Source organism: Hippocampus zosterae, chromosome 6 (assembly GCF_025434085.1).
Source record: "Hippocampus zosterae strain Florida chromosome 6, ASM2543408v3, whole genome shotgun sequence".
NCBI classification, from domain to species: Eukaryota; Metazoa; Chordata; class Actinopteri; order Syngnathiformes; family Syngnathidae; genus Hippocampus; species Hippocampus zosterae.
The window spans coordinates 439,790-466,226 of NC_067456.1; the positions used below are offsets into that span (position 1 = coordinate 439,790).

The following is a 26,437-nucleotide window of genomic DNA, read 5'->3' on the forward strand; positions in this document are numbered from 1 at the left end:
TGGAAGTGGTGAGGCACAAACGCTAAAATGTGCTTGCTATTTATCCTTCTGTCCATCACAATGTAAAGACGGGGGGCCTTCTTTTTCCAAAATGAAACTAGCAAAGCTCTTTAAATACACCGAGTTAAAGACGGGGCTGCAATTGCTCAAGTGCGCTAGCTAGTTAGCATTTTATCCCGCTGCCTTCTTTTTCCCACAGTGAAACAACAATTTCAACCAAGTTAAAGTGAAATAGTGAACGATAAAGGTGCTAGCTAGTTCATTTTATCCCTCGGTGATGTACGCGCCAAATCGAAGGTTGATTTTTTTTTCTAACTAACTTAAAAGTGCTGAATAGAAGCGGTCAAATGGCAAAGAGCATCCAGTAAATGCTCTGCTGCTATTCGCGGTCCCAACAATCCCGCAAAGCTGTGAAGGCTTTGTGAACTTTGAGCCGTCACGGCGCCCGGGCAAGTGCGTCGTCCTGTGTGAGCTGCTTCTTGTTTGCGGTTCCACCGAAAGATAGTGTGTGCACTATGCAAGGGCCTTAAAAAAACAAACAACAAAAAAAAAAAACGAACTTGGGGGACATTTTGTTGGGATTACTAGGAAACAAACACTTGACATGATTATTATTTATTCCCTTTCCATGATTTAATTTAATACAATTGCATCTATTCTAATTTACTTGGTCTCTGTTAGTATTCTAATATTGTTGACTATTGTTGTTGTTATATACGCTGTATATGTTGTGGTCGTTGTTTTGTTTTGGGGTTTTTTTAGGGGCATGGTATTCATTGCACAATTTGTATTTATCATGTTTTAGTATCATTCATTGCAAGTTGTACTCATTTCTTTTTTTTTCCCCCCAATAACAAAATGTAAATGCCCCCAATGACAGCCGAAAGGCCAGTTTCCATATGAAACATGACAATGTGCATTATTTTTGCTATTTTATTTGTATTTGTGGACAGTATTAGTCGATTTTAAGCCATGATTACAATGTTACTTTTCCTTACAATTTTTGTGGGGTTTTGTTAGATTTTTTTGCAGGTTTAACTTTTATAGTTTTTAAAAAAATTCTATTTAATCACTCAAGATTGCCGTTTGAGGGAGCACATACCGTCGAGCATGTTTTTCAGTGTGTGTTTTCTAATGGCCGCCACCCGATACCACATGCTTTTCGTCTGGGACGCCTCGACACAGATTCTTACAAAAAGTGCAATGCTTTGACAAAAATATTATGGCCTACTTGCCGTTGGATTTTTAGCTCATATCCCCAAATAACAAAAACCAAAGGGGGTGACCCCCCCCCCACAAAAAAAAGGTCATAAAAGAAGACGGAACCTAGAAAAGGAGGTCAGGCATTTCAACATGCTGCCCTGAACACGAACATTGATTGTGTAACGTTGACTTACTTGATACGGGCTTGATTTCCTGCTAAACTAATCACACGGAGCAAAACAGTCATGAACGTGTCACAACAAAAACCTTTCAATGAGAAAATGTGTTCTCTTGATTGAAGATACATCCAAGACATTTGCGAGTTTGGTTCCAGTTTCAAAGACGTGAGTCACTCTTTGAAACCATGCATGATCCTGATATTTGGCCAATGATATCAATAGTATCACAATATATAGATAGTGTGATACTACGTATCATGATGTAGAAATGTCATGATCTGCCAATGTAAAGGATTGCCCCCCCCACCCACACACACACACACGTTTGACATCAAACAGTGTATCATTGATTTTATGACTATTGTTTGCAACATTTCTCGGTGACATTTTGGTGCTGACTATTTTAGCAATTCATTTTTGGATGCACACAGCCTGTTTGGTGACTCGACCAGGAAAACCCCAAGTATGATGCAACACTTTCGAGCCCCCCTCCCTCCGAAAGCTCGCCTCACGTTCTTTTCGGCGAGTCCCCTACAGTACATTCAATAACTGTTCCGGCGTAACGAAACACCGAAGATTAAATAAACATGAGTTATTGACTTTTTTTGTGGGTGGTGGATGAGGAAATAAAGCTTTTGGGAAGAATGACAAGTCGATGAAACTTGTAATGCGTTTGAGGGTCAGCGCCTTGTCCAATCACACGCCGCAAGGCCCGTGACGCAACGTCCTTTCCAGCCTATCAGGGATCACCACGATGGTAGAAAAATTGCCGACGCCGCTTCGCCCGCCTGTCAGAAGAAGTAACTCCGCGATTGCGACTACATAGGACGCCAACCCTTGTGTATTTTTAGTTTAGTATTTATTTTTATTTTCTTGGGGGGGTGGGGAGGGGTAATCAAAGACCGAGGATATCGCGCGAACATGGTGATGGTAACGGCAACGAGCGGGGGCGCCCAGAAACTGCTCCTGATCTCCGGGAAGCAAAGCGGCTCGACGGCGAGCTTCGGCCGCCCCATCTCGGTGGTCCTGCCGCCTTCCCCCGGCCAAGCGTCGTCGGACTCCGAGTCGAGCAGCTCGGCGGGGCAGCCGGTGCGCAAAAGGCAGCGGCTCACACACTTGAGCCCCGAGGAAAAGGCGCTCAGAAGGTTGGCCTTGAATATATGAACAGTTGTTGATCTTCTTGCTTTTGACACTAAATCACACAAAATGGCGGTGGCGTTTAACTCCAGCGTAATAAACGTGTCCATCTTGCATTTTAATCTTGCGTTTACATTTCTTCCCTCGTGCGGCAACCGCCCCCCCCCCCCAAAAAAAAACTTTCCTTGAAAGCCAGTTGTAGTTATTGGCTTTCAAGCTCCTGCGTGGTTTCGTGGATAAACTGTCGGTAATTGTTTCATCTTCGTTGTTGCTTTTTAATGGCGATTTGGCCGTTTGCTTGATTTGCGTAAAGAAGCGAAAAAGGATTCGTTATGTGCCGAGATAGCGGAGCTGCCTTGAAGGGAAATGAGCGCTTGTATGAATTGGACTTTAAAACCTGCTTATCGGGCCGGAGTTGGACCCGCCCGGCGGGACGAGGACGTGCGTGCGTGGCAGGAACATGGCCGGCTGAGATGCTTACGCGGCATCGCGGAAAGAAAGCCCTCACTTAGCCTCGTTTATTCGCCCTCCTCCTCCTCCCCCTGCCCCCACCTCACAGGAAACTGAAAAACCGAGTGGCAGCCCAGACCGCCAGGGACAGAAAAAAAGCCAAAATGGGCGAACTGGAGCAGCAGGTCCTGGAGTTGGAACTGGAGGTATTTATCCGGAATGCCGTCTTTAATTAATTAGCCGCTTGACTTTGGTGTGTTCGCAGCAAGCAGGATAAACTTGTATTGCCGTGCGCGCGTGTGTCCAGAACAAAAAGCTTCACATCGAGAACCGGCTCCTGCGAGAAAAAAACAATGGGCTGCTGAGTGAAAACGACGAGCTCAAGCTAAGACTTCGGCTGTACAGCCTTGACACAAAGGAGAAGGTGCGACTCTTTTCTTAGAGGGGGGGGCGGCTTGGCACACAGCAAATTGACCCCACCCCTCCCCCCCTTCCCCTCCCCCGTTCAGGTGATGGCGTCGAACGGGAAAGAAGCAGGTTTGGGACTCGGGTCTTCTGAGTCCGCAGCACTCAGGCTACGTGTGCCTCCGCAGCAGGTGCAGACCCAGCAGTCCCAAAACCTGAAAACTTCCCAATGGATACAGATGGTCCTGATGCTGCAGACAATGAGGTAAGTGCGCCGAGCACCCCCCCATCGCAGTCCAAGCTTCCGACCCGACCAAACGCTGAATGGTAGTTCCCCCTAAATTCTGATTGACCTAACCCCCCCGCCCCCTTTTTTTCTTTTAGTCTGATCTGCTGCTGGGCATTCTGGACATCCTTGACCCGGAGCTTTTCCTCAAGTCCTGCGAGGAGCCGCCGGTGCTCCTGGTGGGCGGCGGGGACCCAGTACCTGCCGCCGCCCCTGCGCCTTTGGGGCCCCCATCAATTAAGCTGGAGACCCTTAATGGACTGATCCACTTGGATCACATTTACACCAAGCCGGCAGAGGTGGCCGCGGAAGACGCCGAGGAAAGCGACGACGACGACGACGCCGCCGCCGCGCTGGCTTTCCTTCCCGTCGCCGAGGTGGAGGTGGAGGACGAGGAGGACGTCTGCGTCAAAGACGAGCCGGAGGAAGTGCTCATCCCCAGACAGATGGACAACTTCCTCTGCGTGCCCGCCGTTGCCGCCGCCGCCGCCTCCTCCTCCGCCCTCGGCGGCGCCGACAAGGAAGCCTGCCCGGCGGACGGCCACAGCGACTCGGGATACGAGGGCTCCCCGTCCCCCTTCAGCAACATGTCGTCCCCGCTGTGCTCCCACAGCCCCTGGGACGACGTGTTTGCCAACGAACTCTTCCCCCAGCTCATTAGCGTTTGAACCCGAAAATCGAGTCGAGCCCGAAGCTCCGTCGTTACGCTCGAGTGAATTTCCGCTTTTCTGTGCGTTTGTCGTCCAATCAAAAGTGCTGAAAATGGCCGACGCTCTTTGACGATGCACCGCAGATTGGGAAACAAATGTGCCGTTGTTTTTTTTTGGGGGGGGGGGGGTGGTCCTGGAAAGTGAGCATTGAGGAAGTGTGCTCGCCGCCGATATCGGCGCTAACGCGTAGCCTCACCTGTTGCGCACGATGGGGCACCCTTTCACTTTACAGCAGGTCTGTAGCGCCCGCCGTGCCGCAACGGCTCGTGGGACCGATGGACTTGGCTTCGAGTATTGAAAAGTGGACTGGGGAAAGATGGGAAGAAAAAGGGGGGGGGGTAGCATTTAAATATGAAATAGTATTTATTTGTCATCTGATTTTGGGTCGCTGTACGTCCGCCTGTATGGAAATGTCGAGCGCTTTCCTTGTCGTCTTACTGCATTAAAAAAAAAATCTTCTGCATTGCAATGTTGATCTTGTTTCATATTTCGTCGTCCACGTTGGCAGTCTTGCGTCAGTCCACTTGCGTGTGTTGCGTAAGGCGCCACGTCACGCGCTCCGCTTGAAAGACAAAAGAAAATGGAGCTCGTTTTTCCATTTCAATTGGACTTTAGTGTATTCATTTCTGCGGGTTCAAATTCTTTGAGCAGCTTTGTACATTTTCTTTGAACATATTTAAAAACAACAAATTCATGATTTCAATGACTTATTACGCAATGATCTGCGATAAGCGTTGATGAAAAGGAGCTTTTCGCAATGGCTTCATCACGTAAACTGCTGCATTTTATTTTCCTTTGGATTTTGTTCCTTTGAATTTAGTGTCACCTAGTGGCGGTCTGGGAGAATGCAAGGACCTCAGCTCAAACACATCCCCTGATGGGACATATTTTGGCATATCACTGATTTCTTTTTTTTTACACAATGAACTAGTTTTCGTTATTTGGTTAGTTTTCCTGAACGGCCATAACTTGACGCAAACTAGCTTTGTTTAGTATGTGTGGCGTCGTTGAAAAAGGCTCACTTTTCAATGAAAATCGTTTTTTTTTTGGTTACATGGTTGATATGTAAAAGGACCTGTTAACGCTAAGACGTCTATGTTGAGGGCGGGGGGGGGGGTAACTCAAAGGAAGCCGCAGAACTTCTGCTTTCGACAAACTCTCTCAAAGTTCCTTTTTAGGTCGCACGAGCGAAACCGAAACATCTGCAGGTCTTCAGAAGTCCCCCTTGCGAGACCACAGGCTGATTTGTCACTTCTCGCTTTGTGATTGAGTGAGCGGAAGCCCTTTGTAGCGTTCCTTGGTGCCCTACACACACACACACACACACACGCATTCATACCAACAATTGAGAATTGCCCCCCCCCATTTTTTTGGATTAAATTCTCAAACAATTGGAGAGCGGTGAGCTATTTTCTCAGCGCACGCTAATTTGCGCTTAATCATTCATTTTTTTTTCTGTACAAATAAGTCTTGACTGAAAAACTCACCTACCCGCAGCCTTATTTTGGTGCTCACAATTCACGAGGGCTAAACGGCTGGCAAGCGCGGCGACGCCACACTTCCTCCAAATCGACATTGATTTTAAACGTATGCAAAGGAGTCGCCAATGTCTTGCGGCTACTTTGCAACGCGGATCTGAATCGCAGGCGACGCGCCGGCGTTTTGGTGGAGCCGGCGTGACAAGTCGCGGCGAACCCGAGCGAGTTGACTTTTGTCACGCCGACCACGATAAGCGAGCGCGCGCAACAACAGAAAGCGGCTGGCCGGTCCCGTTGGGTTGCGCTCGAGTTTGACCTCTGCGCAAACAGTTGCGTTTGGTGAGAAAGCAAGTCAATATTGGAGTTGTTCTCCAAAGGGCCGCAAAAGTCGAGTTTCTTCAAAATGGACCTTTGTATCATTTGGTCGAATGTTTAGGCTTTTTTTCCCCTAGAATAATCCGATTTGTTATTATTTTGCTGTTTTGGTGCATGTGTAGTTTTCGGCTTGTGGCGGCACCCTTCCCCAAAGTTGTCAACTCAACTCAAATGTATTTAAAGAGTGAGTTCAACTTCACACGAGTTATTTTTTAAGTCTTTTTTTAAGTCTCCCCAAGTAGCAAAATGGAGAAAATAGAATTGACATCCACCACGCCCAGTGCATTTCAAGCTGAGGCCTTCAGTGACGTCACAGACATGAACACAATACAGTACATGCTCGTCAAGCAGCAGCACTTCATTTCAGGAGCATTTCAAAGCATCAAGTACGCGTTCGCAAATCAAGAGCGGGATATTGTCCAAAATAAAAAGATGATTTAAAAAATACGAAATAACGACGCTGCGTGATCTTCAACAAGTCTGTCCAATAAATGCCGCAGTTTCAAATAAGACAGCAACCAAGCAAACAATAACAAAACAAACGATTCTTTGAAAATAAAGCAAGCGGATCATTTGCAGTTTGAGAATCGGCTGCACGACAGCAAATAAGCGACGATGCGGAGCAGCTGAGCTGGAACGAACTTTCGTGCACGAAGGTGACTACATTATAAATTGCAGGTGAGCAGATTTATTTGATGCATTTTTGTCATTTTATTTCGTTGGCATTCATTTAATACGAACGAAATAAAATGACAAGAAGACATGTAAAATAAAATTCATTGACTCACCGATGTAGTGCCTGTTCACCGAGCCGCACATCGACGCGAGTGTCCCCGAACGTTTTGAAACGCACCGTAGCTTGTTAAGCGGCCAGCCGTGCTCTGATTGTTTCCTTGCTGCCTTGCTAAAACAATCCAGTGTGGCTCCAAACACCAAATCGGTCCGTTGCAAGCCATCGGCATTCCCAGCAGTCCAATTTGTAGCTTTTCTCAGAGGTTGTGAGACACCTGGTACCGTTCGTAAATTGCTCGTCTGAAAAATGACGTACAAAGCCTTTTCCTTGCTGGGGGGACGGGCTAGCTAGCGCAGGAATTGGGTAACTTCTTCGCACAATATCCAGCTTTTCGTGGAAGGTCCGTCTTGAACAAGTGTGTGGAGTAAAAAAGTAGTTCTGCAACCAAATCAACGTCTTCTTCTTCGGCCATTTGGGGTTAAGATGCAGCGACAGCGCCCTCTAGCAGGCGCTAATCCAATCACCGAACGCGCACGTCCAGTCTCGATGACGTAAGGCATTCGAGCTGGCCCCGGTGCGCAGACTCGTGATCTGATTGGCTATTGCAAGCTGACTGCGCTCGTTCATTTCCAGCTTTCAGGGGGGCCTGCTTCGTTTAATCTGAAGGCCCGAGCAAGTTTAGTTTACCTGGCAACACAAGCTAGCTGAAATATGATTGGTTAAAAACGCTACCATAATAAATTATTTATCGAGTGGCTTTTAATGTGATTTAAAATTGACTAAGTGGAAATAATAAGACGTCAAGAATACAGAGAATAATTTTGTTGACGTATTTATGAAAATAAAATAACATGAATGAAATGGATGTTATTGTGTGAATGTTTTGGCCACCGCCCCCGCCCCTGTTGAAGGTGCGCTGATGTTATTCGATTGCTCGTTCTGTCCGTTGGACGTGAACTCACAATTAGTGCTCTCGCGCCACACCTGCAGGGTAGAACAACAAAAGCCGACCGAGTACCGCGTAGCTGCGTCGTCAACAACGGGAAAACGGGTTGGATGAAGGCCCGTTTGGAGTTTTCGACCATTTTTGTGGCTTTCTTGTTGTGTAGATGTTAGTTGCTCCATGTACAGGTTTGTCTCCAACCGCGGCGACAAATGGGACCAGCGCGTTTGGGCGCGGCTTCACGAGAGCAGTTTCTCGCCGCGGTGCGTTTTCACGTGCGCCGCCATGTTGGCCTGGACGCAGAACCTCCTGCCGCACAGCGCGCAGGCGAAGGCTTTCCCCCCCGCGTGGATCTGCGCGTGCGCGGCCAGCGAGGCCTCTCGAGAGAAAGTTTTGCCGCAAAAGGAGCAGGTGAAGGCGGGCTCCAAGGCGTGCGCTCTCATGTGTCCTTCCAGGGTGGCCTTGTGAGCGAAGTGCTTCTGGCAAACGGAGCGAGGAAAGGAGTCTTCTGGCTGCGCACGCATGTCATCGCCGACGTTTTGCTGGCGGGAGGAGATTTTGCCGCAAAGCGGGCGCACGAGAGGTTTGCCGGGGGCGCGCGTGACCCGCTGCGCCGCCTCGGAACCCGCCCCCCCGCGTTTCCTCATGCGGGCCACCAGGTGAATCCGTCGAGAGCGGCTCAAGGGTTTCTCCCCGGCGCGGGCGCTCGCGTGCGACCGGCCGCGCGGCGTCGGGCTCTGATGCTCAAGCGGCGACCAGTCGGGCGATTTGTCGTCGTCTTCGCTCTTCGCCGGGGCGCCGCTCAGCAGCATCTCGCTGATGCTGGACTCCTCCTCCTCCTCTTCCTCTTCCTGCTTAATGCGGCCACGCTGGACATGCACCAAACTGGAGCTTCCCTCCAGTTCTTCTGTGAGATACGAGCAATCGGGGGGGGGGGGGGGGGGGGGTGAGTCACATCATCTCAAGCCTGAAAGTCCAAAAAATGGCTCGGCAATTGTGTGTTCGGATTAATATTGGCTTTGTGGAATATGAATTATAGGCTGAAAAGAAAATCCGTTTTCATGCGTCCCGTCTCACCTTCGCTGTCCGTCCCGCTCCTCAAAAGTTCTTCCACGTCGTCGCTGTCGGACAGCGGCGCCAAGGGGCGGTCTCCTTGCGGAGCGGCGCCGCGGCGTCTTTTGGTCTCCGTCATCACGTGTTGCCACTCACGGGGTGCTTCTTCACCTTGCGTGGGGACAGCCGTCGCCCCCTCCTCCACTTTCACTTGGAGGAGCTGCGTGTGCTCCGAACCGGCAGGGGCGCCCTGGAGCTGTGGGGGAACTTGTTGCGCTTGGTGACCCATCGGCCCCGGCGCGTCTGCGGGACACGTGCGACAACGGGTGTGTAAACATGCGGCACAGACGTCATCATGTGGCCTCCAAAGGCGGCGGGGCTCCGGCTTGCCGGCGGGGCTCCGGCGGGGCTCCGGCGGGGCTCCGGCGGGGCTCCGGCGGGGCTCCGGCGTTCACATTTTGGCTCGGTTGCATTTTGTTTCATTCTTTTTTTTTTTTGGTTCACTTTAGACTCCAAATTGCCCGCAGATGTCAAGATGAGGATTATTGAACATTCATTGAAATGATTTCGCAGCGTTCATGACTTTCCAAGAACGCTTCAAAGTAACTCAATTGCGTCCAACTTCGGGAGAAACGCGTGAGCATGCGAACACACCTGGGACGTGCGACACCAGTCGCGTCTTGGAAAAAGCTTCCAGTTGTCGTCGTTGCCGCTCGCTCTCCTCTCTCGCTCGAAGAAGTTGCTCCTCGTACGACGCGATCGTGCTTTGGAACAGGCCGAAGATTTCGTCGGCGGCCGCGAGCAGTCGCCCCCTCACCAAATCCTTCAACATTTGGACGATTTTTGATTCCCCGCTTCGATCAAGACTCGTCGTCCTCACGCGTCTATTTCAACGCCTTCTTCTTCTGTGGTGGTTCCACAATCGTCGAGTGGAGATCACGTCACACGCGGCCGCCATCTTGAAGCGGTATTAAAGACTATGCAGATGGGCATGATGGACGCGTGGCTCTCCGATCCGATTTAAAATGGTAAAATAATAACATGACAAGACACCAAAACCAGCAATGAGGGTTGCCGCCAAGTTGAAGTTGTCCAATTGGCTGTTTTTTGTTTGTTTTATTTAATCTTCGGAGCTGTGTTGTCAAAGTCGCCAAAATGGTCATAAAGCTTCTCAGTGGCAGAGACTCAGGAATGGATGAGTCCCAAAAGGCTCGGAATGTTCTAGGCCGTTGTGGTTGACCCAGCAAGGAGAGCACAGTCCCCTGCGTCGCCGCTAAGGTCCTTATGATAGGTTGCTGGAGAAGAGGTTCCAATCTCAGATTTAGGAGTCCTGTAGTTTGGCCCCCGTTAGCACGGATAAAAATTGTGGCCGCCTCCAGCAATTAAATTGCCCATTCTTGGACAAAAAATGTGCAGTATACAACAAAAAAATACTGCACACGTTTTATACTTTTATACCATCACATGCAACATTTTTTTAACAACATGAATGACCTGTGATCAGGTCAATTCCTCCTCACGTGAGCAACCACTGCTCCTACTTTCTTCCTTGTGTCGCCGTGCGTGTGCGTTCAAGTTACTCTTGTACGCAAAGCTTTTCCCGCAAAGTGAGCACGTGAACAATTTCTCTCCGGTGTGGGCTGCCGTGTGCGCGATCAAAGCCACCTTGAGGACAAACCCTTCGCCGCAAACGGAGCAGCTGAAAGGTTTTTCTCCCGTGTGCGACTGCATGTGCACGTTCAAATTGCTCTTGTGGGAGAAGCGCTTGCCGCAAACGGAGCAACCGAAAGGTTTTTCCCCGGTGTGCACCCTCACGTGGGTCACCATGGTGGGCTTTTGTGAAAAGCTTTTGCCGCAAAATGAGCAGGTGAAGGGTCTTTCACCCGTGTGCGTTCTCATGTGCGTCACCATGTTTGCTTTCTGGGTGAACCTCTTCCCGCAAACGGAGCAACTAAAGGTTTTCTCCTTGTGCGTGCTCATGTGATCGTTCAAGTTACTCCTGTAGGAGTAATTTTTCCCGCAAACGGAGCATGTGAAAGGTTTCTCTCCGCTGTGCGTCCTCATGTGCGTCACCATGTTGACCTTTTGGGTGAATCGTTTCTGGCACACCGAGCAACCGAAGGGTTTCTCTCCACTGTGCGTTCTCATGTGAATGCTCAACTGGCACTTGTAAGGATAGATGTTTCCGCATAGCGAACAGGCAAAGCGTTCTTTAGGTTTGCCGTCGTCTTGGCGGCGTGCTTTGCTCCTTGAAGCTTCTTCTCTATTGTCGCCGAGTGGCGGCGGCGGTGCTAAAGCTTTGTCTGGTGGTGGACCTTCACTTGGACCGCGATGATGAAATGGAGATTTCTCGGATGGTTCGTCTTTGTCATTTTCCTTCTTCATGACAATGACAGTTAGTGCCTCCTCCTCCTCCTTCACGCGGAGGGGTTGTGGAGCCTCCTTTTCCTCTTCTTTTCCCTGGGGGGACCTTGGATCTTCCGGTTCCAAACGGGAGCTGACGCCTTGAAGTACTTCTTGATCAGCAATCAGCTGCTGGACATCTGCAAGTCGCAAACAACACAATGACGAATTGAGATTATCTTTTTTTTTCACCTAACACCATTGTGATTCACAACCCATGGAGACGTTTTGGCTTCATGTGACATTTTGTTCAGGTGTAACCCGCCTGTCATGTCGCTTCATTTGGTTCCTTGTGGGTGATTTGGTGCGAGTGACCGCTACTTGTGCAAGGCGAGCACGCCAGAATGAGCAGCGGTATGGCCTCGTGACGCACAAACAGTTTTTTTTTTTTACAAACTATTGGTTAAAGCTGAATGGTCGGTCGGTTCACTTTTCGACAACATACCATCGCCGGGGAGCACAACGCCTGTCATGCGAACAGCCTCCAGTTCTCGTCGTTGTCGCTCGTTCTCTTCTCTTTTTCGGCAAAGTTCCTCCTCGTACGCCGCGATTGTTTTTTCAAATAACGTGAAAATGTCGTCAGCGGCCGCAACGAGTCTCTCCCTAAGCAAATCTTTCAACATCTTGATGCTTTTTTTTCCCATTCGAGTCAGCTTGGCTTATTTTGGTTCCGTCTCGGGGCGACCCACACTTCCGCCTTTTTCCCTCTTCTTCTTCGGTGGTGTTTTTACGCTGCCGCGTGTGCGTGGCGTGCAACGCGCGCCCTCTAGTGGCATTACTTATCACCACTAGTTCAAGAACCTGAGGGAGAGCTGTTGCGTGTATTTGCAAAAATGAGCAATACAAACGTAAAATGTGAATTTTGACGGTACATGTAGAGGCGAACCGCCCCCTCCCCCAGACAGTTAAGAATCAAAGAAAATGAAACAGTAAGATCTGAAAAAGCAACAGAAAAAAAAAAATCACCGGCACCACACGTGTGACGGAACACAAAACTGCGAAGCGTAACATGTATGAGAACTTTAATAATAAACATCGAAAACACGCAGGCAAAGTGTTATACCTTCAAACGGCACCACGGTCGATTTGAAATACAACCTTCAGTTTGAATTTAAAACATCTGCAGTGTCATTTCGTCCCGCGTGTGATCTCTTATGTTTCATCATATTCACCTTCCGCGTGAACCTCTGACCACAAACGGAGCAGCTGAAAGGTTTTTCCCCGCTGTGCGTTCTCATGTGCAACACCATAATGGACTTGAGGTAGAATCTCTTGTCACAAACGGAGCAACCGAAGGACTTTTCCTCTTTGTGCGTGCGCATGTGTATATTCAAGTTGCTCTTATACGAAAAGGTTTTCCCGCACGCGGAGCACGGGAACGACTTCTCTCCGGTGTGCGTCGTCGTGTGCGCAATCAGAGCCACTTTCTGAATGAAGCCTTCGCCGCACACCGAGCAACTGAAGGGCTTCTCGGTGTTGTGCGACTGCATGTGCGCGTTCAGACTGCTCTGGTAAGAGTAGCTCCTGCCGCACACGGCGCACGCAAACAACTTCTTCCCGGTGTGCGTGGCGGCGTGCGCAATCAGCGCCACCTTGCGGACGAATTTGGCGCCGCAGATGGAGCAAGCGAAGGGTTTTTCTCCCGTGTGCGTCTGCGCGTGGCGCGTCAAGCTGCACTTGTACGCGTAGCTCTTGCCGCAGACGGAGCAGCCGAATCGTCCTTTGCCCATCCCCCTGCCCGAGAGCTGGTCCTCGTCTGGATCGACGGATTCTTCGATGTGGCGACGAGACAGCGGGGGTCCTCTGCGGTGGTCGCCGCTCGGGCTGCGGCGACCGAGCCGTGGCGACTCGGGTGGTTCGTCTTCGTTGTCTTCACCCTTCACCACCACCACGGTCAGTGGGAACTCATCCTCTTCCTCTTTGACATTGGCGGGCCGCGCCTCGCCATCCTTAACATGAGGGGGCTGTGGATCTTCAACTTCCTCTTTGACCGGACAAGCAATCCGCTGCTGGGTATCTGCGGCACACAAGCAAGTCAAGTTTAAAAAAAAAGCATCCAAATATTGCGAACAACTAGAAAGTAGCTATAGAATAGAAATAGAATGTCATCCGCATAGCAGTGGAAGGCAAACGCGGCGTTTTCTTGGAATGCAACCAAAGGGCAGCAAATACAGTGAAAACGGCAGAGGCCCCAAGAGAGAACCCTGTGGAACACCGTAGCACAGAGGGCCAGAGCGGGACTCGGAGCAACCGAGGCTATCACAAAATGTTCAGTCAGACAAATAGGACCCAAAACACTCCATGGTGCTGCAAACCAAAACCAAAGCCAGCAGAATACCGTGGTCCGCCGTCCCGAACGCTGTGGTTAGCCTCGCATGTGGAGCAAATATCTTCAATTGCTGTTGACTTGCACGCATTTTCCGCGTGATAGAATCTCGGCAGACCAGATACAATCACGCGGGACGAGGTCATTTCAAGTTCTGTGCGCGCGGCGACGGCTCGTAGCTAATTGTATTGCGGGCGCGTTTGCACAGTACAATCTCGTATGTCCACCACAGTAGTGAAACGTTCATATTTCTACCCGTCGAATAAGAAATGGCAAACTCGTGAAACGACGAAGCAGAAGGCAAGTAGACGCGGTTACCTTCGATGCGTAGCACAATTCGAGTCTTGGAAACAGCTTCCGGATGTCGTTGTTTTCCTTCGCTCTCCTCTCTCGGGACACACAGTTCTTCGTCGTCCAACTCTTTCCACATTTTGAAGGAGTTATGAATCAAATCGCTCGGTAAATGACACCGAAGCGCCGCGATTTGGCCGCTTGTATCAAATCACTCCCGTCGCTTGGCCGATGACGTGACAACGTTTCGCCACGCCAGTTGCATTTCAACGGCCAATCGGTGTTCTCCTAATACTACACCGCACTTGACTCAAAAGAACAAGTGAGAGAAATCAGCCAAACATCTGTTCATGTCGTCGTGGGGGAAAAAAGCCGAAAAGCTGCACTGCGCATGCGTACAACACAAACTGCTCTCTTGGGCAGCACCTACGGCACGCCTTCGGGGACAAAATACACGAAAACGTTGAAGCGTTAGCTTCAAACACCTCACTACAAAACACGCCTTCGACGTGTAACAGAGCTGTACATGACCAAAAATATATACAGTATAGATTTATATACTGGTGCCAGCATCAGAACCTTTGTGCGGTCGCTATGTATGTAGCGAAATATATTACGAGAATTGAGCTTTCCATAAGGGGGAATTCGACCCAAAACATTTCTTTAGAATATATTCTATGCAGCCCAAGATGTCTACACAAGGTATTCTGGTGTAGCATGGGTGAAATATGAGTTAAACTTCAAAATTCTGTTGTTTTTGTCCATCTCACGAGGCGGCTACTTTACCACTTGTTGTCGACTGAAAATGACGTCACAGTTGCTCAGGTAACACACCAATCACGGCTCATCTTCAGAAAACTGCCGCGGCGTGATTGGTCATTACCTGACCAACCCGTGATGTCCTTTTCACTTGACAGGAAGTGGGAAAATACCACGCCCCCCACCCTTTGAATTCATCTAAATGACTACAGAACGTCAACAGGACTAATCCGAGTCACTTCAATGGAACTGAGCTTGAACTCTTTATTCAGGAAACCACTCATCTCATTCAAATATCACAATCTGACTTTCACAGACACAGTCTGCCCAGTGGTATGTTACATATCTTGGTAGTTAACACTCTCATGCAGAACATGAGAGGATGGTTTATGTGAATGGGAAAAAACATCCAACAGTGAGCCAGCGCCATTTTGCAGGGATATCGCTGATGACTCGAAAGTAGAACAGTAGAGGAAGACAAATAGCTGCTGAATCGTCCCGAGAGAAAAGAAAGCATTGAAAATATGAATCATGGGGGGCACATGTACTACATACACGACTTTTGTCTCACAAACGGGAGGAAATCACTACCAGCGAACGAAAATTGAGCGGCAACCATCGGGACGAGGAAGAGGACAACCTAGCTCTCGGGAATCAAATTTCTTCAAAAGAATCCGCGGGCCGCTTCGGGTTAAGCATGCGGCCTCACTCAGCAGTGTCCCCACATGTGTGTCGTCAAACTGTTCTTATGAGCGTAGCTTTTACCGCAAACGGTGCAGCTAAAGGGTTTTTCCCCCGTGTGCGTCCTCATGTGGGTGGCCAGATGCGTCTTTTGAGAGAACCGTCGCTCGCACATGGAGCAACCGAAGGGTTTTTCTCCCGTGTGCGTCCTCATGTGCAGGTTGACGTAATCCTTTGAGGCAAAGGTTTTCCCGCAAACCGAGCAGCGGTAGGGTTTCTCTCCCGTGTGTATCCTCACGTGCGTGATCACGTGGGACTTGTGCGAGAATGTTTTACTGCAGAAGGTGCAGCCAAAAGGTTTTTCTCCGGTGTGCGTTCTCATGTGTGTGCTCACGTAATCCCTCGACGAGAAGGTTTTACTGCAAATCGAGCAACTGTAGGGTTTTTCTCCCGTGTGCGTTCTCGTGTGTCGAATGATTTTTTCTTTGGCCACGTTTTTACCGCAAACTGAGCAGATGACGTGTTTCTTAGTCGTTAGCGACTTTTTCTTCCCGCGGCGTCCGGGGCTTTTCGGCGCTTTGTCGCCGCCGCCGTGGCGGTCTGCGTCGCTCCTCGACGGGAATGCCGCGTCGTCACTGTCCGACAACGGAGCGAAGAGGTTGTCCGGTGGCGCTCCTCCACTTGGACTTTGCTGGCGAAGCTGCGACCACTCGCCCGGTTTGTCTTCGTCATCTTCGCTCTTCATCACGACGACGTGCAGCGGCAACTCCTCCTCTTCCTCTTTCACGCAGGGTGGCCGCGGCTCCTCCTCTTCCTCTTTTATGCGGGAGGGCCGTTGACCCGCCGGCTCCGAGGTGGAGCGGCAAAGTCGCTCGCGCCGGAGGCCTGCGGGAACACAAGCGCAGTTTGGCCGTGAAGTATTTCCGCTTCATTTGAGTTTTCTTCTCTCAAGCCGACACTCTCCAACTTTCTGTGCTTTCTACTATTATTTGTCGTCAACTTATTGTTTGTTGGCGTACGAATCCTTTCGCTCCGTGTGCAGCACTTTGAGTCGAGTACTTACTCAGACCGCAGGACTTGGTGACATGGGCCTCCTCTCGTTCCTCCTTGATGTGAAAGGCGAGCGGATCCTCTTTAACCCGAGGAGGCGCCGATTCTTCTCGGCCGCCACTCAGCTGCTGCATGTCTGCAGGACACGAGCGACACAAAAAGGACTCTGCCCCGAGACCTGAAGCAAAAGTCGGACTTTTGGCGGGGCTGCGGCAGCTCAAAGCGGAAGTCCAAAAAAAGCGCGTCACCCAAGTAGAGCGCAAGCTTCGTTTTTAGCCGACGTTGACAATCTGTGAGATTGTAGACGTACATCGAGACTTCAGGGAGGACATTAAAGAATATTTTTAAAAATTGTGGAGGCGATACTACCTGCGACTGTCTTCTCAGTCTTTTTGTCCCTCTCTTGCGACGCAGGGCAGGCTTGGAGGTGGAGGTGCTGCGTATCCGGTCCGGATGGCTTTCATTCCAAGGGTGAGGTTTGCCTGGAAATAAAAGGTCAACATTGTAACATTTCCTTGCAGTAAGCCACTCTTTAGGATTGACTTCTTATGATAAGTTCTGGTGATTTCACTATGGGATCAATCGAGTGTCCAAATTCCTCCAAAGGCCGCTTTTTTGTGGCTCAGGGGTGGGTTGGTGGTGGTGGTGGTGGTGGGGGGGGGGGGGGGTGGAAGTCATCTTCGAACCCGCTGGTGGACGCGAGCTTTCAGGGATGTCGCTGCACTGTTGTGTCCCGTTATTAACATTGGTCATCCGGGTTTTTTTCTTTTTTAATCACCTTCCTACATCTTGAAACAAGCCTAATCCAACTAACGAATTGAAAATTCGAACATCCAGCGATATCATATCGTAGGCATGGCAATAAACACGCCGAGCAAAGGTAAATGAGGCTTTTTGCAATCGGACCTGGACTTCCAATTTGGCCACCCGCAGTGCATTGTGGGTAACCCGACATACGCAAAGCGCTCCCGAGCACTGCGAAGATACTCGCCTTTTCCTAAATTGAAGACGACGCAGCACACTTCAGACAATTTGAGTGGAGCGAACTGCGTCCCGCCGTGGCTCGCTCTCTTCTCTTACTCGAAAAAGGTTCCTTCCATGACATCTTTCTTCATGTTTTCTGTTGAAGCGATGACACGACAACGCCGTCGCTTTTCGTTTTTTTTTTCGAACTGTCCAGGCGACACCGCACCGACTTCCGCATTTCTTCTTCGGTGGTGGTTTAACAGCCTGCGTGCTGTCTGTCACGGCACGTCCGCCATCTTGCGGCGGTAACATTCAGCGCCGACAAAGAAAAAACGAGGAGAAAAGAAATAATATAGAAATAAAAATGAGAATAAATGCATCAAATCATTTTTTTCAACAAAAGTTATTTACATTTACACGTTTTAATAAAAGCTGTATTTTCGAAAAAGTGATTCGACAAACAAACTGCGTATGTACGTGTACAGTAAAGCAAATGGCGAGGCTCTGGCTGGAGAGATACAGTAGTTAACTTTTACATACTTGATGAAAATAATCCAAGTGCATTTTTATGGTTCATCCAATATTTAGTCAGACCCAAATTTTCTGTGTCAAAATAGCGCACACAAAAACTATTTGGGAGTCGTCTTTAATACCGCCGCAAGATGGCAGCCGAGCTATACGTGTCAGTAAAAGCACCGTCGAAGAAGCGCCGTCGTTTGCGCGGCGTCGAGATAGACAAAAAGGACGCGAAGACCGGGGGGCTCCATCGGTTGAGGTGGGAGGGATATACCTTTTTTATGTCGATCTTTTTTTATAGTTGACGTAATTGTTTTGCGCGCCACCAATAACGGTTCGTGACCGTTTGGCATCATGACGTCATACGAGGAGAACGAGCGCCAGCAGAAGCGAACGGAAGCCGTTGGCGAAAATTCCAAAGTGCTGTGCCACAAAGGTCTGTCCACTGCGCTTCTCATTTGACAATTGTCGTTCACCAATAAAGGGAATGGTCATGTTAGCCAAATAACGGGAGACAAACGACGATGCACGCATAAGCGGGTTTCCTGTCCGTGCAGTTGTAGTTTTTTTTTTTAACAGATGTGCCCCGACTGGGTCGGCACCCAGCTTGAAAATTGAAAAACTTGTTTTCACGCCGCCAGAATGTCGAAGAGCTCGGGACGGTGTCGTCACGTCGCGTTTTGCATCACGGACGGATGACGCGTTCAGTGACGCCCATTCAACTGAATGGGGGATTTTGGGGGGGGGGGTTAACCCACAATGAGTTCCTTTTTTTTTTTAACTGACTAAAAACATTGAAAATACGTCGTCCGTGAAAAATCTGACGCGTCTCTCGCTTTATTACAATTGGTTGGCGTCCAGTGTGACACACACACAGCATATATAGTGGACCAACCGGAAGTTGGAACACATCCTTCAAAGTAAAACAGGAAATAATTGAGAGCATATTTGTCTGTTCACAACAAACCCCATAAAACCCCAGAGTGGGCTACACGAAAACTAATGCAAACATATCAAAGATGCAAGGGGGGTGGCGGGGGGGGGGGGGATGTTCCATCAACTCACGTGGCTCGTTTTTTGCGCCGCAGATGTCAGGCACGCGATCTGTCATCAGGAACAGCGGCCCCCCATTAAAGAAGAGGCAGAGGAATTGCGGCTTTGCTACGAGGAAGAGGAGGACCAGCGGCCCCCCTACATTAAAGTGGAAGTGGTGGAGGCCGACATCGGCGACTTTCCCCAGACCGGCGCGTCGGTCAAGAGCGAGAACCGCGACGAGGACCCGCCCGAGCGGTCGCGGCGTCGCCGGAGCGGCTCCCCCCTTGCGGGAGCCCCCCCGGACAGCCTCCTGGCTCCGCTGTCGGACAGCGACGACGTGGAAGGGACGACGAGCGACTCGGAGGGGGAGCCCGAGCGGCGTTCCGCAGGGCGGCGCAAACGGCGCAGAGCCAAGCCTTTCCGCTGCTCCGTCTGCGGTCAGCGATTTCTTCAAGAAAAGCATCTGAGCAGGCACGCCAGGACGCACACGGGGGAAATTCTTCGCTGCCCGGCTTGTTTTAAGGGCTTCCTTCACAAGCACGCCTTGACGAAACACGGCAAGACGCACGCCGGCGAGCGAGCCGCCGTTTGTTCGGCTTGGGCGAAAGGCTTCGTTCAAAAACCCGATTTGGGAAGAGCCGCGCTCGCCGGCGACGATGGAGAGCGCGGAGCGTACGCGGAGCCCGGAACTCCGGACGCGGAGCCCTCGGCCGCCACGTCGCCGAGCGCGTGGGAGCACGCGAGGGGCTCGGCCCTCCCCGCGTCGCCAGCGAAGCGGCCCGTTCGTCTGACGGTGGAACAAAAGAAGGAGATCGTGGCGGAGCACGAAGCCGGGGCGCGCCTGGCCGAGCTGGCCGCGCGCTTCGGCTTGCCCAAGTCCACCGTTTGCACCATTCTCAAGAAGAAGGCGTCCATCAAGGCGGCCGACGTGGCCAAAGGCGTCACGCTCCTCACCAAGCAGCGGCCTCAAATCCTGGAGGACGTGGAGAAGCTCTTGCTGCTGTGGGTCAACGAGCAGGAGCTGGCGGGCGGCGGCGTGAGCGCCGGCGCCGTCATCAGGAAGGCCAAGAGGCTGCACGGCGACCTGCTCGGCGAAACCGGCGGGGGGGCGGCCACTTTCAAAGCCAGTCGCGGCTGGTTCGACAACTTCACCAAGCGCAGCGGAATTCGCAGCGTCCGGCACGACGAGGACGTGGAGCGCTTGAACAGGCGGGCCGCCGAGAGCTTCGCGGGTCAATTCGAAAGCCTGGCGCGGGGCTACCTGCCCAGTCAGGTGTTCAACTGCGGGGAGGCGGGGCTCTTTTGGAGAAAAATGCCCAAAAGAACCTGGCTGACCAAAGAGGAGAAGGCGCGGCCCGGCCACAAGCCCATGAAGGACAAGTTGACGCTTCTGCTGTGCGCCAACGCCAGCGGCGACTGCCAGCTGAAGCCGCTTCTGGTGTACCACTCGGAAAACCCGCGCGCCTTCAAGAGCAACCGCGTGCTCAAGGCCCAGCTGCCCGTCATGTGGCGGGCCCATGCCGGGATCCGGGTCACGCGGGCGCTCTTCGGCGAGTGGCTGAGGGAGGTGTTCGCGCCGGGCGTCAGGACCTACCTGCGGGAGAACGCCTTGCCTCCGCGCTGCCTCCTGGTGGTGGACAAGGCGGCGGCGCACCCGCCCGGCTTGGAGGAGCAGCTGGACGGCGCCGAAGGCCGCTTCATCCGGCTGCAGTTCCTGCCGTCGCGGGCGGCGCGCCTGCTGCGGCCGCTGGGCCGGCAGCTGGTGAGCCACTTCAAGAAATTGTACACCCGGGCGCTTTTCTCCACCTGCCTTCAGGTCACCGAGGCCACCGATCTGACCCTCAGCCGCTTCTGGCGGGACCACTTCAACATCTTCCACTGCATTCACATGGTGGACCGGGCCTGGAGGGAAGTCCCGCGCCCCGCCCTGCGCTCCGCTTGGAAGACGCTCTGGCCGGCTTGCCTGCCGGGCGCCGACTCGGAGGGCCTCGGCGTCGAGGCGGCGGCGGCGGCGCTGGTGGAGGACATCGTGTCCATCGGCACGGCTCTGGGCTTGGAGCTCGACGGGCAGGACGTGGAGGAGCTGCTGGAGGAGCAGCCGGACGAGCGCAGCAAAGAACTGAGCACAAAGGAGCTTCTGGAGCTGCACAGCGAACGGATGCAAAGCTGCTAGGCGGCGGCAGGAAACCACAAACTCGCCGGCAGCAGAGAAACAAAATGGCCGCCGCTGGGAGACGAGCGCGAGCCGCGAGGTCAAAAACTAAAACGTGGCAAAACTAGCGTCATGATCAGAAGATAAGATGTGACCTTTATTTGACACACTGGGGAAATTTGCAGTCTAAAATTGGGGGGGGGGCAGAACCCCCCCCCCCCACAGTGTTGTTTTAATGCTACGATCATCAAAGAGTATTTTGCACATCTGCATGCATTTTGTCCGTGCGTCGTTTTCTTTTTTGTCAACCCATCTGGTGAGAAAAACCCTTTGGTTGCTCTTTCTGCAAAGGCCAATTCGCACATGCAAATGAATACACACCTGGGGGGGGGGGGGTCATGTTGTTATTCTGTCTCAAAATGTTTTGCTTTGTAAATTGGAAAGAATGATTTTCTTTTCCTCACGCTATCAAGTTTTTCCAAAAGTGCTAAGAAAGCTATCGGAAGATTTTTATTTTTTTTGTCAAAGAGCTTAGAAAAAATGCCTTCGTTTGATTGTACTCTACGTTCACCCGTTGTCCCCAATAAAAAGGAGTTGACCAATTCAAGATCAATTCATCCACTGGGCTTTAACTAGAGGAGTTCAATTTGCGGTGATCACGCGTCACGTAGCTGGAAGTTGTACTTGATGGCATGGCAGAAGCTAAAAGCTTAATAAGAGAAACGCGAGCGAAACAAACCTGACAGTCGCCAACAGCAACGAAGAGTCGACACCGAGCGCCCGGGCTGGGAGTCCTTTTAAAGACGCTAATCACCTAACGACCAACAGGTGTGCAGCTGCAGGAGGACGCTACAGTGCCACCTGTTGGTCACAAACCCAATCATGACATCATGTCAGTGATCCTGACTTGGATGATGGCTCAGTCTGGTTTTTTTTGGGGGGAGCGGGGGGGCACAAAAGCATCCCTTGGTGCCTTGCAGGGCACTCAGTCAATCTCATACTGTATTTCGTTCTATTATCAAAGAAAAAAAGTTATGTGAGAGAAGAAAAGAAGGTAAGCAGCCCTTTTATTTATTTGCTCCATTTTTTTTTCCGAGTGGAAAACAAACATTGACAAACATCCTTTTTGACACCTTTGAAAATCGTCTGCGGCTCCTTCGCTGACGTCACAGCAGCAGATGCTGGGACGGGGGGGGGGGGGGGGCGTCTCCATCTTCGCCAATCCACGTTTTGGTGATCTCGGCGCATACGACGATCGCACGCCGAGAACCCGACTGCGAACCGACTCCTATTCAATTCGTTCGTCTTCCGTCTAACGACCCGGATGGAAGATCGGCCACGCCGAGCCCCTCCTCGCTCGGTCCGTAGCGGCCGAAAACATTTATTCGCTCTCGGCGACGTGTTTGCGCATGTGCTCAGTCAAACTGGCCCGATGGCCATACGTTTCTCCGCACACGGAGCAAGCGAAGGGTATTCCTCCGGCGTGCGTCCTCATGTGCGTCAGCACGTGCTCCTTGCGCGAGAAGGCCTTGCCGCAATCTGAGCAGCGGAAGGGTTTCTCTCCGGTGTGCTTTCTCATGTGCGTGGCCATATTTTCTTTCTGAGAGAAGGTTTTGCCGCAGGTGGGGCACCGGAAGGGTTTTTCTCCCGTGTGCGTCCTCATGTGCAATTCGATGCTTCCCTTCTGCGAGAAGGTTTTCCCGCACACCGAGCAGCCGAAGGGTTTTTCTCCGGTGTGCACTCTCAAGTGCCTGAGCATGGGTCCTTTTTGAGAAAAGTCCTTGCCGCAGAACGAGCAAGCGAAGGGTTTTTCTCCCGTGTGCGTTCGCATGTGTGTGATCAAAGTTTGTTTTGTGGCAAAGTTTTTCCTGCAAAGGGAGCAGCTCACGCGTTTTGGCGACGTTTCCTCGTCGCCGGAGCCTTTCCGCCGTTTGCCGCCGCCGTCCCTCCCCAAAGCGACGCTGCCCGGTGGGCTTTGAGGACGGAGCGCTACGTCTTGGGCGTCTTCTTTTTTCACAGAGACGACGATGGGCGGCAACTCGCCGATGTCGGTCTCCTGCTCTTCCTCCTTAACGTGGGGGCTCTGTCGGACATCCTCCTCTTTAACGCGGGGGGCCGCTGGATCCTCCTCTTCCTTTTTCACAGGGGCAAGTTCTTCCTGCCGAGCAGTCAGCCGCCGCGTGTCTTCGGGACACAAGCAACAACACCAAGGCAGTTGAGATGGCCACATCCCGACCTTCTGTGAGCCAAAGCGCGCCATGTGGTCAAAGTGGCATTTTCCAAACAACGGCAACAACAAGCGTCGAGCGTTTGTTAGCCACTAGTCAGTCGCATCCGCCGCAATATCAACAAAATGGATGACAATAAAAAGCAAGGCATGATATTCGTTGTTACTTTCGCTGTCTGCATCGCTCCTCGGAAGTCTTTCCATGTCGTCGCCGAATGCGATCAGGAAGCTGCGGGACCCCTTGGCTGGTTCGCCTTCGTGCTCCTCACGCTCCGCTCAGTCAGTGTCTTCCCGAGCCTCCCGATCTCCCCTGGGGTTGAGGGCTAAGTTCTTCGACGGGTTCGTGGAGGCCTCTCTCTCTCTCACACACACACAAACTCAACTCCTCAATTTCAAACGGGAACAATAAAACTACTGAAACTGCACGACAGGCCAAAAAGCAATTCGTCAAATTGTTCACCTAAATAAAATCAGTCAAGCTGTTCTTTTTTCCCCCCTCGATTCTTCGTCGTGTACGCACAGCTCCAACGTTAGCATGTAGCTAGCATGCACACACGTCCAACTATCACAAGCGGACTAAGAGGAAAGGTGGACTCACCAAAACTGCTGCCGTTTGATTTGGTCTCTGGGTATTGCTACTCAGCAACCGCCAAGTTATGACTTCAACGTTCTGAATCAATGTCTGCCAAAGAAACGATTGCGTTCATTTTTCTGCCCGTCGAGTTTTTTGCCTCTCGGTTGGGTGCGCGTGCGCAGTCTTACCGGGGTTCGGCGACGCTCTCCCGGTCCGAATCTTCTCAACGGGACAGTCATCCCCCCCCCCGCCGGTACTTTAATATGACCACTGATTTTGATCACTTCCGTTCCGTTTTTTCCCTTGCAATTTTGCAGATCTTTATGAGCGCATCGTTCGTGACGTCACACGGTCGCCATCTTGGGACGGTATTGACAACGTGAGGAGACCGATGGACGGAAGGGGTGCCGCGAAGAGCACAAAATCCACATGAAACGCGACTTTTGACAACACGCGTAGTATTTATACCACTTACGAGAACAAATGCGTACATTTTAGACAAAAAACAACAACAAAACCCAATTTGATTCCATCGACTTCAACTCAGGCTTGAATGTCACGAAGGGGCCCAAAAGACATTTATTCTTTCTCCGTGTTGTGTTTCCGCATGTGTTGCGTCAAGCTGGCGCTATGAGCGTAGCTTTCACCACACACTAAGCAACCGAAGGGTTTCTCTCCCGTGTGCGTTCTCATGTGAGATACCAGATGGGGCTTTTTAGAGAAGAATTTCCCACAAGTTGAGCAGCGAAAGGGCTTCACGCCGGCGTGGCCTCTCACGTGCGATTCCATACTTCCTTTCTGAGTGAACGCTTTGCTGCAAACCGAGCAACGGAAAGGTTTTTCCCCGGTGTGCGTCCGCATGTGCGTCATCATGTTCTCCTTTTGAGAGAAGGTTTTGCCGCACGTCGAGCAAATAAAGGGCTTTTCTCCCGTGTGCGTCCGCATGTGCGACTGCATGCTTCCCTTTTGCGAGAAGCTTTTCCCGCACACCGAGCAACCGAAAGGTTTTTCCCCCGTGTGTATTCTCATGTGTCTGAGCATCGGGCCGCTGCGAGAAAACTCTTTGCCGCAAAATGAGCAACCGTAGGGTTTCTCGCCAGTGTGTATTCGCACGTGCGCTTCCAAAGTTTGTCTCGTAACACAGCTTTTGCCGCAAACGGCGCAGCAGAAGGGTGTCTCTCCCGTGTGCGTTCGCATGTGCGTGACCAAACTTTGCTTTCTTGAGAACGTGGCGCCGCAATCCGAGCAACTGAAGGGTTTTTCTCCCGTGTGCGTTCTCATGTGTCGATTCAACGTGGATTTTTTGGTGTAACTTTTATCGCAAAGTGAGCAGGTCACGCGTTTCTCGGGGCCCCGCGACCTTTTCTCGCTGCCGCGAGTCATCTCCTTTTCGGAGCAGCTTGACAGTTTGTCGTCGCTTTCGCGGTCCGCGTTGCTGCTCCGGGGTTCTTGCGCGCGGTGACGGTCTGACGGCGGTGGGAGCCGCGGCTGCTCGGGCCGTTCGTCTTCGCTCTTCACCGAGACATCAGACAGAGGCAACTCGCTGACAGCAGCCTCCTCGTCTTCCTCTTTGACTTGGGCGGACCGCGACTCCTTCCGCTCCAAATCGGACTGCGTTTCTACACCAAATTGGGCAAGAAAATGTGTTTGTTTCTCCTGTTCTTGTGTGTCAAATGTTTTGTAGCAAAATCTTGAGCACAAAGTGAGCAGATAACACGTTTTTGTTTGTTTTTTTGTGTGTACATTTCCTTGTTGCGAGCACTCGCCTCCTTTTGAATTGTGTGCCGTCACCTTTCCATTCGGCGTTGCTCCTGAGAGTTTCTTCCATGTCGAGCCGAGAGCTTGCCTGGTGGAAGCTGGGACGACGTGGGTCGCTTTTTGTCTTCTTCTGCACCACACAGAGATGAGTCTGGGACGAGGTCAGCCTCTTTGAAACTTCCTGCCCCTCCTTGAAACGACTAAATCCTGACACGCAATCCGCGTGGTCGTCTCCACCCAGTTACGTTAGCCTGGAGCTATCATAGACCAGCGTAAACATTCCAAACGGGACGTCATAATAGAAGCGGAAACTCACCACAAGTGGTCGTGGGCCAGCCTACCGGAAATGTATCATTTCAATCAGTCTGTGGGGGGAAAAAAGAGGCAATTCGTTCTTTTTTTCGTCTCGGTTTCTTCGACTCTCGTCTGTTGCTGCACCGAAGGTGTGTATGTATGTGCGCATGCGCCGTGTCACAAGGGCGGGGCTTACGCGCGCCATCTTCTTCTGTGCGTTTCACGGCGGTTGCCAACTTCATTACCGCCATCTTTTGATTTGCAACAATGACCGCCTCGCGCAAATGAGTTTCTATTCTGAAAATATTTGAGTTGGCCCCGTCACCCTTAAAAATTCCGCGCTCCCAAATACTTCGTGCGATGCTACTGTATCGCACGCGTGTTTTTTGCGTAGCATTTTCCTTCGATTCTTTGTTGCTTCGATTCAATATAATTAAAACATATTCAAATAAC

At 51.3% G+C, this 26,437-nt stretch overlaps 7 protein-coding genes across 9 annotated transcripts; 2 read left to right on the plus strand and 5 right to left on the minus strand.

Moving 5' to 3' along the window:
• The first annotated feature begins 2,146 nt into the window (after positions 1–2,146).
• Positions 2,147–4,397, plus strand: xbp1 (X-box binding protein 1). The gene is given in 6 exon segments (XM_052069038.1): positions 2,147–2,527; positions 3,079–3,175; positions 3,277–3,393; positions 3,479–3,529; positions 3,532–3,639; positions 3,759–4,397. Coding segments are annotated over 6 exon segments (1,167 nt in total). The 5' UTR covers positions 2,147–2,303; the 3' UTR covers positions 4,329–4,397.
• Positions 4,398–7,725: 3,328 nt separating this feature from the next.
• On the minus strand, positions 7,726–9,971 carry LOC127602721 (zinc finger and BTB domain-containing protein 49-like). Its single transcript, XM_052069047.1, has 3 exons — positions 9,607–9,971; positions 8,977–9,255; positions 7,726–8,806 (listed from the first exon to the last, which is right to left on the minus strand). The coding sequence occupies exons 1-3, from the start codon at positions 9,782–9,784 to the stop codon at positions 8,139–8,141; spliced, it is 1,125 nt and encodes a 374-aa protein (XP_051925007.1). The 5' UTR covers positions 9,785–9,971; the 3' UTR covers positions 7,726–8,138.
• A 13-nt stretch (positions 9,972–9,984) lies between these two features.
• Positions 9,985–12,089, minus strand: LOC127602706 (gastrula zinc finger protein XlCGF57.1-like). The gene is made up of 2 exons (XM_052069030.1): positions 11,801–12,089; positions 9,985–11,495 (listed from the first exon to the last, which is right to left on the minus strand). The coding sequence occupies exons 1-2, from the start codon at positions 11,997–11,999 to the stop codon at positions 10,453–10,455; spliced, it is 1,242 nt and encodes a 413-aa protein (XP_051924990.1). The 5' UTR covers positions 12,000–12,089; the 3' UTR covers positions 9,985–10,452.
• Positions 12,090–12,360: 271 nt separating this feature from the next.
• LOC127602730 (oocyte zinc finger protein XlCOF6.1-like) lies at positions 12,361–14,777 on the minus strand. Its single transcript, XM_052069065.1, has 2 exons — positions 14,000–14,777; positions 12,361–13,372 (listed from the first exon to the last, which is right to left on the minus strand). The coding sequence occupies exons 1-2, from the start codon at positions 14,109–14,111 to the stop codon at positions 12,456–12,458; spliced, it is 1,029 nt and encodes a 342-aa protein (XP_051925025.1). The 5' UTR covers positions 14,112–14,777; the 3' UTR covers positions 12,361–12,455.
• A 204-nt stretch (positions 14,778–14,981) lies between these two features.
• Positions 14,982–24,025, minus strand: LOC127602094 (zinc finger and SCAN domain-containing protein 2-like). The gene is made up of 10 exons (XM_052067946.1): positions 23,526–24,025; positions 22,514–23,370; positions 20,877–21,122; positions 20,574–20,738; positions 20,306–20,474; positions 19,934–20,063; positions 17,543–17,703; positions 16,832–16,898; positions 16,476–16,598; positions 14,982–16,297 (listed from the first exon to the last, which is right to left on the minus strand). The coding sequence occupies exons 1-10, from the start codon at positions 23,538–23,540 to the stop codon at positions 15,441–15,443; spliced, it is 2,790 nt and encodes a 929-aa protein (XP_051923906.1). The 5' UTR covers positions 23,541–24,025; the 3' UTR covers positions 14,982–15,440.
• LOC127602652 (tigger transposable element-derived protein 1-like) lies at positions 18,111–21,270 on the plus strand. Its single transcript, XM_052068936.1, has 2 exons — positions 18,111–18,380; positions 19,033–21,270. Exons 1-2 carry the CDS (start codon positions 18,299–18,301, stop codon positions 21,150–21,152), a joined length of 2,202 nt encoding a protein of 733 aa, XP_051924896.1. The 5' UTR covers positions 18,111–18,298; the 3' UTR covers positions 21,153–21,270.
• Positions 24,026–24,174: 149 nt separating the features above from the next.
• LOC127602727 (gastrula zinc finger protein XlCGF8.2DB-like) lies at positions 24,175–26,122 on the minus strand. 3 transcript variants are annotated; one of them, XM_052069060.1, is made up of 3 exons: positions 26,007–26,122; positions 25,724–25,820; positions 24,175–25,551 (listed from the first exon to the last, which is right to left on the minus strand). In XM_052069060.1, exons 2-3 carry the CDS (start codon positions 25,758–25,760, stop codon positions 24,512–24,514), a joined length of 1,077 nt encoding a protein of 358 aa, XP_051925020.1. In that variant the 5' UTR covers positions 25,761–25,820; positions 26,007–26,122; the 3' UTR covers positions 24,175–24,511. The 3 variants fall into 3 exon arrangements, with proteins under 3 accessions (XP_051925020.1, XP_051925019.1, XP_051925018.1); XM_052069059.1 differs by having other exon boundaries at positions 25,724–25,947; XM_052069058.1 differs by having other exon boundaries at positions 25,724–26,116.
• Between the last annotated feature and the right edge of the window lie 315 nt (positions 26,123–26,437).